Source organism: Mobula birostris, chromosome 25, assembly GCF_030028105.1.
Source record: "Mobula birostris isolate sMobBir1 chromosome 25, sMobBir1.hap1, whole genome shotgun sequence".
Classification (NCBI taxonomy): domain Eukaryota; kingdom Metazoa; phylum Chordata; class Chondrichthyes; order Myliobatiformes; family Myliobatidae; genus Mobula; species Mobula birostris.
The window spans coordinates 47595811-47608156 of NC_092394.1; the positions used below are offsets into that span (position 1 = coordinate 47595811).

The following is a 12346-nucleotide window of genomic DNA, read 5'->3' on the forward strand; positions in this document are numbered from 1 at the left end:
TGATTATGTTTATTTGGCCATTAGGCCAAGTGGTTAAGGCATTGGACTAGCGACCTGAAGGTCGTGAGTTGGAGCCCCAGCCGAGGTAACGTGTGTTGTGTCCTTGAGCAAGGCAATTAATCACACATTGCTCTGCGATGACACTGGTGCCAAGCTGGATGGGTCCTAATGCCCTTCCCTTGGACAACATTGGTGTCATGGAGAGGGGAGACTTGCAGCATGGGCAACTGATGGTCTTCCATACAGATCACAGAGACATGGCTCCAGGGTGACCAGGGATGGGAGCTCAACGTTCAGGGATATTCAATATTCAGGAGGGATAGACATGAAGGAAGGGGAGGTGGGGTGGCGTTGCTGGTTAAAGAAGAGATTAACGCAATAGAAAGGAAGGACATAAGCCGGGAAGATGTGGAATCGATATGGGTAGAGCTGCGTAACACTAAGGGGCAGAAGACGCTGGTGGGAGTTGTGTACAGGCCACCTAACAGTAGTAGTGAGGTCGGAGATGGTATTAAACAGGAAATTAGAAATGTGTGCAATAAAGGAACAGCAGTTATAATGGATGACTTCAATCTACATGTAGATTGGGTGAACCAAATTGGTAAAGGTGCTGAGGAAGAGGATTTCTTGGAATGTATGCGGGATGGTTTTTTGAACCAACATGTCGAGGAACCGACTAGAGAGCAGGCTATTCTGGACTGGGTTTTGAGCAATGAGGAAGGGTTAATTAGCAATCTTGTCGTGAGAGGCCCCTCGGGTAAGAATGACCATAATATGGTAGAATTCTTCATTAAGATGGAGAGTGACATAGTTAATTCAGAAACAAAGGTTCTGAACTTAAAGAGGGGTAACTTTGAAGGTATGAGACGTGAATTAGCTAAGATAGACTGGCAAATGACACTTAAAGGATTGACAGTGGATATGCAATGGCAAGCATTTAAAGGTTGCATGGATGAACTGCAACAAATGTTCATCCCAGTTTGGCAAAAGAATAAATCAAGGAAGGTAGTGCACCCGTGGCTGACAAGAGAAATTAGGGATAGTATCAATTCCAAAGAAGCAGCATACAAGTTAGCCAGAGAAAGTGGCTCACCTGAGGACTGGGAGAAATTCAGAGTTCAGCAGAGGAGGACAAAGGGCTTAATTAGGAAGGGGAAAAAAGATTATGAGAGAAAACTGGCAGGCAACATAAAAACGGACTGTAAAAGCTTTTATAGATATGTAAAAAGGAAAAGACTGGTAAAGACAAATGTAGGTCCCCTGCAGGCAGAAACAGGTGAATTGATTATGGGGAGCATGGACATGGCAGACCAATTGAATAATTACTTTGGTTCTGTCTTCACTAAGGAGGACATAAATAATCTTCCAGAAATAGTAGGGGACAGAGGGTCCAGTGAGATGGAGGAACTGAGCGAAATACATGTTAGTAGGGAAGTGGTGTTAGGTAAATTGAAGGGATTGAAGGCAGATAAATCCCCAGGGCCAGATGGTCTGCATCCCAGGGTGCTTAAGGAAGTAGCCCAAGAAATAGTGGATGCATTAGTGATAATTTTTCAAAACTCGTTAGATTCTGGACTAGTTCCTGAAGATTGGAGGGTGGCTAATGTAACTCCACTTTTTAAAAAAGGAGGGAGAGAGAAACCGGGGAATTATAGACCGGTTAGCCTAACGTCGGTGGTGGGGAAACTGCTGGAGTCAGTTATCAAGGATGTGATAACAGCACATTTGGAAAGCGGTGAAATCATCGGACAAAGTCAGCATGGATTTGTGAAAGGAAAATCATGTCTGACGAATCTCATAGAATTTTTTGAGGATGTAACTAGTAGAGTGGATAGGGGAGAACCAGTGGATGTGGTATATTTGGATTTTCAGAAGGCTTTTGACGAGGTCCCACACAGGAGATTAGTGTGCAAACTTAAAGCACACGGTATTGGGGGTAAGGTATTGGTGTGGGTGGAGAGTTGGTTAGCAGACAGGAAGCAAAGAGTGGGAATAAACGGGACCTTTTCAGAATGGCAGGCGGTGACTAGTGGGGTACCGCAAGGCTCAGTGCTGGGACCCCAGTTGTTTACAATATATATTAATGACTTGGATGAGGGAATTAAATGCAGCATCTCCAAGTTTGCGGATGACACGAAGCTGGGTGGCAGTGTTAGCTGTGAGGAGGATGCTAAGAGGATGCAGGGTGACTTGGATAGGTTGGGTGAGTGGGCAAATTCATGGCAGATGCAATTTAATGTGGATAAATATGAAGTTATCCACTTTGGTGGCAAAAATAGGAAAACAGATTATTATCTGAATGGTGGCCGATTAGGAAAAGGGGAGGTGCAACGAGACCTGGGTGTCATTATACACCAGTCATTGAAAGTGGGCATGCAGGTACAGCAGGCGGTGAAAAAGGCGAATGGTATGCTGGCATTTATAGCGAGAGGATTTGAGTACAGGAGCAGGGAGGTACTACTGCAGTTGTACAAGGCTTTGGTGAGACCACACCTGGAGTATTGTGTGCAGTTTTGGTCCCCTAATCTGAGGAAAGACATCCTTGCCATAGAGGGAGTACAGAGAAGGTTCACCAGATTGATTCCTGGGATGGCAGGACTTTCATATGAAGAAAGACTGGATGAACTGGGCTTGTACTCGTTGGAATTTAGAAGATTGAGGGGGAATCTGATTGAAACGTATAAGATCCTAAAGGGATTGGACAGGCTAGATGCAGGAAGATTGCTCCCGATGTTGGGGAAGTCCAGAACGAGGGGTCACAGTTTGAGGATAGAGGGGAAGCCTTTAAGGAACGAGATTAGGAAAAACTTCTTCACACAGAGAGTGGTGAATCTGTGGAATTCTCTGCCACAGGAAACAGTTGAGGCCAGTTCATTGGCTATATTTAAGAGGGAGTTAGATATGGCCCTTGTGGCTACGGGGGTCAGGGGGTACGGAGGGAAGGCTGGGGCGGTGTTCTGAGTTGGATGATCAGCCATGATCATAATAAATGGCGGTGCAGGCTCGAAGGGCCGAATGGCCTACTCCTGCACCTATTTTCTATGTTTCTATGTTTCTATACAACCTTGCCCAGGCCTGTGCCCTGGAGAGTGAAGACTTTCCAGGCGCAGATCCATGGTCTCGCAAGACTAACGGATGTCTTTACTAGCTCATTATAATTTGTGGGGCCTTAATGTGTACGAAATTATATTGTAACAGTGACTTCAAAATTATTGCATTAGCTGTAAAACATATTTCAATTTTCATATTGGTTTTGTATTTCACATGAAGCTGAGAGGCAGAGGAATAATCCATCCCACTTCTGTGTTGTTGTCCGCGAAAGGTGGTAGTAAAATGTTCCTGTTCTAATAAAAAATAATCTGACATTGAGCTGAAGGCCATGATGCTACTAACTTAAATATGACAACTTACAAACATTGATGCTACTTCATAGAAGTGCAGTCACAGGGTTGTGCCAAATATTCTTTCCTGTATTTAAATGCGGTGGATCCCAATTAATTGGGACACAGCGGGATCAGTACACTTTGGCCCAGTTAAGCAGCTGGCACAGTTAGCCAAAATTTCATGGAAATAGATAAAAAGGTATCAGAAAGACAAACTACTCTTTAACTGCATAACAAATTATGAATTTAAATGAAATATGAACAAATCAGAATATTATCAATACTACTACAGTACTATAAAACTGTATATTAGTTTCTAATAGTTCTGGTCAAGATGGCACCAGTGCACAGCATACCCTCAGTCCACATCTTCCAGGTAGTCCACAAAACTGTTTATTTCACTTCTTTTATGTCTGCTTCTCATCTTAAATATGTTTCTGGAACTATTAGAGCTTGCGATTTACGGTTTGGAGATCAATTAATTGACCAAGCGTTTGGCTGTCTCTGAAAAGATTCCAGGAAGTGAGTGCAAGCTTGAGGCAAAGAAGCTTAGAGACAAGGTGTGTGCCAATGATTGGCTCCACTTTGCCAATTCAAGCATCAATTAATCACCGATTAAAGCATTGAGGAAGATTGAAACATCGAGGCGAATACAGAAGGCAAGCTGGGGTTCAGTGTCGACTGCCTACCTTTAGGCCGCTGCTGGGATGGATCTCTCTGCCGCTGGAGTAGAAATCTGTGTGGCGACCTATTGCTTGTGCCAGAGGGTAGGCCTCTGCGTTCCAGTGGTATCTCTCTCTCTGGATGCTGTTGGAGTACGTTACCGAGGTTCTGTGTTCATGGATTGGGCTATGACTGTGGACTACTTCAGTCTAATGGTGCCTTTGCTGTTCTTTCTCATTGCCATGTGGAGTGATTTGCTAGTTTTTGTGTAAGAGAGGAGGGGGTTTAGGGGTTGATGTTCTTGTTGCCATTTGGTGCATTTTGTTAACTTTTTTATGCGGGGTTAGGGTTGATGATCGTATTACCATTCTTTTTAGTGTGCGTGTGTGTGTGTGTGTGTGTGTGTGTGTAGGTTTAACTGTTTTCTTTGTTTCATGGCTATCTGGTGAAGACAGTTGTATACTGCATACACACTTCGATAATAAATGAACCTTTGAGCCTTTGAGTTCATCCAGTGCCCACTGCTGTGCTCTTTTGATTGACCGTAAGTGAACAAAATCAGCACAGACACCTCGTGCAAATAATGGACTGCCTTAATACAATGCTTTTAATGATTGCATCCTCCATACCTTCGCCTTCAACGTAACATTCAAGATGATTGTTGATACCTTCAAATTATTCATAGTTTCTAACTTGAAGTAGTGAAATCATTTCATTTTCACTCCCGGCTGTGTCTGGCATCTCCAAGCCAGGATGCTTGAAATCACAGTGATCAAAACAGTTCTAACTTGTCTTACTGCTTATTTCTCACTAATATCTGTGACAAAATCTCTGCTTTTGAACACAAAATGCAACTATTTAAAAATTATTCACTCTAAGCATAGTGTATTATCTAGCAGCCACACAACTGCATGCGACTGATGCTAGTTAGAAACTGCTTGGCAACAGTTAAGTGTCCCAAATAAATGAAGGGAATCCCAGCTATTTTCTCAATCAGTTTTTGATCTTTAAGAGTGTCCTAAATAACAGCTACCCCGATTAACCAATGGGCCAATTAACTGGGAGACACTGCACTATTCATAGACCATTATTGATTGGGCCAACATAATTGATTCTAACAACAGCAGCACTTTAGTGAAGGTTCCTGCCAATGTTACCAAGCTATTCCTCTATATTAGATACGTTTATGTGTCTTTCAGTCTGAAAATTAACTAACCCATTGAGAAACAGTGACCCACCAGGAATTTGGAAAGACCCAAATCATCACTTCCCTTTCTGCTCACTCAGTAGCACAAAAGCTATCACTTAGTTGTATCACTGCATTGTACTTCATCTCCAACTCTGTTCAACATTTGCCTTAATTATTTCACTGTGGTTTAGCACCACAATATTGCTCTGCATCTTCTACGGCTCTGGTCTTAATGGATGCTTTGCTCTTCTTCCCCAAGGCATTCTTGGAAAAGTATGGTTACCTTGAACCAGGATCCCTCGGGCAACTGAACCCTGCGCAGGTGAAGGAGGCGGTGAGGTAAGGCTTTTACATCGGGCATGTGCTGTGTACCAGAGGGATAATTGACAACCTGCAGCAACGAGGATCTGTAGAGCCAGGACACTGAACCTCATTCCGAGCTGACACCTTCCTTGCTCAGCATAATAAATTCCTCCTTTCAGTTACAGTTCATTCTAAGACTGAAGTTTTGCTGTGGGTGGTTAGGTTAAAGGGATATAGGATAAAGATAATATTAGGGATATAGGAACTGAGTATCTACCACTACAGTGACAATAACTGGATAAGTAATATTATCTTATTGCTTGGGCTTTGCCCTTTGGCAGGTGGTCTTCACTTGTCAGCTTCTAGTTACCCAGCAGAGCTAGAAGCAGTGAACAGGGATCAGAAAGTATCTGCCAAGATGAAGATATCAGTTCAGCCAGCCATTTTTGGGCCGGTTGTTGATCGTTTGAAATAAATCAGTAAAGGCAGCAATCCAAAATTCCTGTTGCTTGGCTAATGCTCTGGTGGAGGAATGTAAACTGTGAATGCATGGTGGCACAGTGGCGTAGCAGGTGGCGGTGCTCCCTGGCAGCTCCAGCTGCCCGGCCTCCATTCCCATCTCTCAGACTGTACATGTAGAGTTTTCCCTGGGTGCTCTGATTTCCCCCCACTTCCCCGAAACAAGTGCCTGTGGGTAGGCTGACTGGTTACTACAAGTTGCCCCTAGTACGGTGGAGAAGGTGTTACGGGAAAATAATGAACACGTGAGAGAGACACTTTATAAGGAAATAAGGTGGAATGAATGGAACTTTGCTGAATCTTCTTGGCATGCATTATACCAGCTTAATGCAGAGTTTAACATGCATTGGCAGACCCAAACCTATACAGTTTGCTTGTATTAGCAGTCATATTCCAGGATATTGGCTACAGAGCGATGGGTGTATTTACATTACTACTGTTTCTAGCCACAGTAAGTTCCCTACTTGAATTAAGCGGCATTTGATAACCTTTTCCAGCTATGTTTGGGAGTAGTTGACACAATACTTGACTTACAGCTTTCTATTCCTGGTAAAGAGATACAAATTACACTAAACTCCCTTTCTAAGTCTTTCCAGGAGAGAGAACTCACAATCGGTGACAGAAAGGCTGCAATAATTCAGAGCAACTTCACAGCTGGAGTTTATGCCCTCCTTACAAGCAAGTACCCACATATAATGCTCTGAGCTATCTAAGGGTAGCTCATTTATTGTTGCTTCCCTCCACCTCCTGAATGATATGCACTTCCCTCCATGAACTTTGCCTCGTGCAGTGCCAGAGTATTCACAGCCAACGTTCCTTATCATGCCCTGAGATGATCCCCTGATCCCATATTCCTTCCATTGCTGCTGCCCTTTCCCACCCCACCTCATTGCCTTCCTCAGTTCCTGCATGTCCCATTTGCTACTGGGTTACCATCTTACACTGGATTTGACTACTCCAATGCACTCCTGGCCAACAGACTTAATAGTCTGTCCTTTCACCACCACTTCTGTACGTGTACTGGCCCCAGGCCTAGCAGTGCTATGATTCTGAGGTCCTCATCTATGTGTTCAAATCCCTCCATAGCAACACACTCTTGAACCTCCTACAATATCCAAGTATCTTTGTGTTCTCTCAATGCCTTCCTTGAATTTCATTGCTTTGCTAATGGTCAACATGGCTTCAACTGCCTGAACCCTGAGATCAAATTTCTCCACCTCCCTCCTCCTTAAAAACCCTCTCAGTGACTGAGGTTTCCTCACTGTACTCATATCTCCTCCAGTGTTAATTGCTTTGGAACATGTTACTATGCTAAATGCAAGTAGTTGGCTGTATCTCACCCTGTAGACTTCAGTTGGCCTATATCCCCTACAGCGGAATGCTGCTCAGTGTTGCCGCCCGTGGGCAGGATGGGTAAAGGCTCTCTATTTCAGCTTTGATAACTTCTGGTCTACCGTACAGCCCCCAACACCACCTCGGAAGTCATTTGCTGATCGTTTAGATTTCATGCCAGTAAAGTGTGGGAAGCAATATTGCTTGTTTTCACATGGTCTACAGATTTTTACCCTGTGGCTGACCTGCTGGGCACCAAGTGTAGCCTATGTGGGTATGGTATCTGTGGATACGGACTAGACGGACAGATCTAGCATTTAGCACAGAAACTAAACTCTGAGCCCACAATTTTGGTGCCAGCTATCAGATACATATCTATTGAATCATAGAATTGAACACAGAAATATGCCTTTTCTGTCAAGCCTGCACACGCAGGCTCCTCCCAGTCTCCACCCAGCTAACAGGAATCACCTGCCACTCATTTCCAACACATCACCCGCAGCCTATTTAAACCCATCTCTCATCCACAGTCCTTGTTCATTCATATGAACCATCCAGGTTCAACCAGTTGCTCTTGGACTTCAGTTACCTTGTCTGTGAGTTTAGTATCTGTTCTCTATTGCTTAGTGTTATTTTCCAGTCAATTATCAAAATTATTGCTCACCACTAAATCATCTCTGCAGCTCTGCTTTTGGGTCGGGCCTCCTCAATATTTCCTGACACTTTTCGCCTACCTCATCCATGCGGACCGAGATGCCTGTCTAATCCCATTTCCCTGCGTTAGGCCATACTCCTCTACAGCCTTCCTATCTAAGTACCTGTCCAGATGCTTTTTGAAAGTTGTAAATATTGTTCATTAATCCCATCTTCCAGAATTTGATCCATTCATCAAAGTCAACTTCATTGTCACTTGCACAAGTACAATGAAAAACTTACTTGGAGCAGCATCACAGCAACATAGCATCATATGCAAAACATTCTCAATAAAAGCATAGCATAAGCTTTACACATTTCTTTACAAGAAAGGAAACAGAACAGTAAAAGAGTCCTTAGCCTTCTATGTGATGGCTTTTGAATCAACTGTTTAAATATTACTAACTGTTGTGAGAATGCCACCCTCCATCTTAGCTCAGGTTAAGAGTTCAAATTCCATTGTCACTAGCTGACAAATGGAATTTGGGCAATTCAGTACTATTTGCATAGGGAGCAGGTAAAACAGCTGCAAAAGTTGCCAAAAAATGTTATTAAAATTTCAACAGATTCATTAAATTCTTTCAGCATTTGGGAACCTGCCACTTCTGTCCTGTTTAGTCTATACTTTATTTTAGTCTCATACAGTATGACTGACTTTAAATGTTGTAATGTGAATACTCATTGCCCCACTGCTCAGAGCTGTATGTCAAACAAAGGAAAATAGCTGTAAATAAAAAGACTGCAGATGCTGGGGTTCTAAAATAAAACTAGAAAATACTGGAAACCCTCAGTGAGTCAGGCAACATCTTTGGAGAGAGGAACAGACCTAATATTTCAGGACTGGAAAAGGTCATTCTAAGTTGCAGAGAAGGTAGCAGGAGGGATGGATAGGACAAAGATTGAGATCATGTCATATGGATTAAGGGGACAATTGAAATGTGATTATTCTTCCTAACCTGTTTCAGAGTGCATTAACAAAGAGAGTCCAAATCGCAGATGGAAGGCTGTTAGATTGGAACTTTCTCTGGAATGAAGGAGGTTAGGGGGTGGCCTTCATGAGGTTTATAAAATCATGAAAGGCGTAGATAAGGTATTTTTCCTAAGTGGGGAAGGCTAAAACAAGAGAAAATCTAGAAACTAGAGCTTCAGGTGAGAGGGGAAAGGTTGAGAGGTTTATGGTCCAAACCCAGGCAAATGGGATTGGCTGAGGTAAGCACCTTGGTTAGCATGGACAATTTGGGTTGAAGGGTCTGCTCCCTGCTGTATGACTCTATGATCACAAAAAACTGCCAGTTCTGACACAGACAGATTGGAAGAATTGATTAACCAAAGTCAGAGGATTGATTTTAAGGGTGCAAGGTTGCAAAGTCCACAGATGGATGTTCAGGTGCTGTTTCTTAAGCTTGCGTTGGGCCTCACTGTAATAGTGCAGGAGGTGACAGGCTTGTATGTCAGAGTGGGCGTGTAGGGTAGAATTAAAGTGGTAGAAATTGGGAAGGACAGAATTGCTTCTGGTAAACCAATGCACGTGGTCTGCAGAAAGAAGCTGGGGTTGATATAGGTGTATCATCCAGGACATCATCATAGGAATCCTTCAAGACAGAGGCCTTGTCCCAACTATCTTTATCAATTACCTTCCTTCCATCATAAGATATCTTTGCTGAATATTGCATAATCTTCCGTTCCACTTGGAACTCCTCAATAAAATGACGTAGCCCATCAGTGCTGTAAGTCTGATCAAATTCAGGCTGGGGCTAATAAGTAGCAAGTAATATTGTAGCTCTAAAATGGCAGACATTAGAATACAAAAAAGTAAGGTTAAAAAATAGAAGCACATGTGCCTGCTTCCCCATTCAGAGAGACCGCTGAACATAGAATTATACAGCACAGGATAGGCCTATTGGCCCATGTTGTTGTGAAACCTTTTAATCTACTCCCAAGAGTAACTTAACCCTTCCCGCCACATAGGCCTCATTTTTGTTCCTTCAATGTGCCTATCTAAGAGTCTCTTAAATGTCCCTATTGTATGTGGGTAAATGTGGGTGAGGTCCTTAATGAGTACTTTACATCAGTATTTACCAAGGAGAAGCATGTAGAGGATAGGGAGATCGGTGCCATGCATATTAATATGCTAAGGCATTTCAAGGTAAAGGAGGAGATAGTGTTTGGTTAAGATGGATAAATCTTCAGGGCCTGATGGAATACACTTCAGGTTAACGGGAGAAGCAAGTGAAGAGATTGCTGGGATCTTGATCAATACCAACACAGCAGTCAAGGATGTCTACTGTTCCGTCCTACGACCTCACTTCGGAAAATCGGACCATCAGGCCGTACTCCTCCTCCCGGCTTACAGACAGAAACTGTGTCAAAAGTAGTGTCGCGTTGGACGGAGGAAATGGATGAGGTCCTCCGGGACTGCTTTGAATCGGTGGACTGGTTAGTATTCAAGGACTCGGCAGCTAACTTCGATGAGTATGCCTCAGCTGTCATGGACTTTATTTAGGAATGCACGGAGGACTGTGTGTCTCGCAAGACGATCCGGGTATCACTAACAGGAATCCTTGGATGAATTATGAGGTCAAGTCCCTTTTAAAGGCTAGAGCTGCAGCTTTTAGGTCCAGGATACCAGTCGCTACACAGAATCCAGGCGTGAACTCCGGAAAGCCATTAAGGATGCCAAGAGGCAATATTGAGACAAGTTGGAAGCCCAGGCTAATCAGAGGGATGCCAGTAAACTATGGCAGAGTCTAAATGAGATCACTGGGCACAAAGAAAAGGCTGGGAATATCAATATCTTCCTGACGAACTAAATGTATTCTACTCAAGATTCAAACAGAAGAGGAGCGTCCCGCTCCCTCCGGATGAACTGGACCTGGTGGCATCGAGATTCATCGTCACCGAGGAGGACGTTAGAAGATAAATCCAAGGAAGGCGACGGGCCCAGCTGGCGTCCCGGGACGGGTTCTCCGGGCCTGTGCAAGTGAGCTAGCTGGAGTGTTTGCTGACATCTTCAACTGCTCCTTGCTTCAGTCTAAGATCCCCTCGTGTTTTAAGAAGGCAACGATAATCCCAGTGCCGAAGAAGAGCAAGGTGGCATGCCTGAATGACTATCGACCTGGGGCTCTGACATCAATTGCTATGAAGTGCTTCGAGAGATTGGTTATGGCACACATCAACCACGGCCTACCGGTCAACCTCGACGCTTTGCAATTCGCCTACCGGAGCACCAGGTCAACGGCAGATGCCATCTCTCTGGCCATATGTTCCTCCTTAGAACACCTGGAAAATAAAGATGCATACGTAAGGTTCCTTTTCATTGACTACAGCTTTGCCTTTAGTACCATCATTCCAAATAAACTGATTCCTAAGCTCCGGAACCTGGGTCTTAAGCACTCAGATCTGCAGCTGGATCTTCAGCTTCCTCACAGACAGGACCCAGGCTGTAAAAATAGCGGACAAGCTCTCCTCTACAATCACTCTGAGCACCGATGCCCCACAAGGCTCTGTACTCAGCCCCCTGCTGTACTCGCTGTACAGCCAAGTTTCCATCGAACTCAATATGTAAGTTTGCTGATGACACAACAATTGTAGGCCGTATCTCGGGTAATGATGAGTTTGAGTACAGAGAGGAAATTAAGAACCTGGTGGCATGGTGCGAAGACAATAACCTATCCCTCAACGTCAGCAAGACGAAGGAATTGGTTGTTGACTTCAGAAGGAGTAGCGGACTGCATGACCCAATTTACATCAGTGGTGCGCAAGTGGAACAGGTCAAAAGCTTTAAGTTCCTCGGGGTCAATATCACAAGTGACTTGACTTGGTCCAACCAAGCAGAGTTCACTGCCAAGAGGGCCTACCAGCGCCTTTACTTCCTGAGAAAACTAAAGAAATTTGGCCTGTCTCCTGAAACCCTCACTAATTTTTATAGATGCACTGTAGAAAGCATTCTTCTAGGGTGCATCACAACCTGGTATGGAAGTTGTCCTGTCCAAGACTGAAAGAAGCTGCAGAAGATCATGAACACAGTGCAACACATCACACAAACCAATCTTCCGTCCGTGGACTCACTTTACACCGCACGCTGTTGGAGCAGTGCTGCCAGGATAATCAAGGACACGACCCACCCAGCCAACACACTTTTCGTCCTTCTTCCCTCTGGGAGAAGGCTCAGGAGCTTGAAGACTCATATAGCCAGATTTGGGAACAGCTTCTTTCCAACTGTGATAAGACTGCTGAATGGATCCTGACCTAGATCTGGGCCGTA

General features: G+C 44.0%; 1 protein-coding gene across 3 annotated transcripts in view; it reads left to right on the forward strand.

Annotated features, from left to right (window-relative positions):
• mmp28 (matrix metallopeptidase 28) overlaps positions 1–12346 on the forward strand; it is a 99601-nt gene that overhangs the window by 26219 nt on the left and 61036 nt on the right. For all 3 annotated transcript variants that reach the window (XM_072243028.1, XM_072243029.1, XM_072243030.1), the window contains one exon: positions 5495–5574. In XM_072243028.1, the coding sequence (XP_072099129.1) occupies positions 5495–5574 (80 nt within the window). The remainder of the gene's footprint in view (positions 1–5494; positions 5575–12346) is intronic.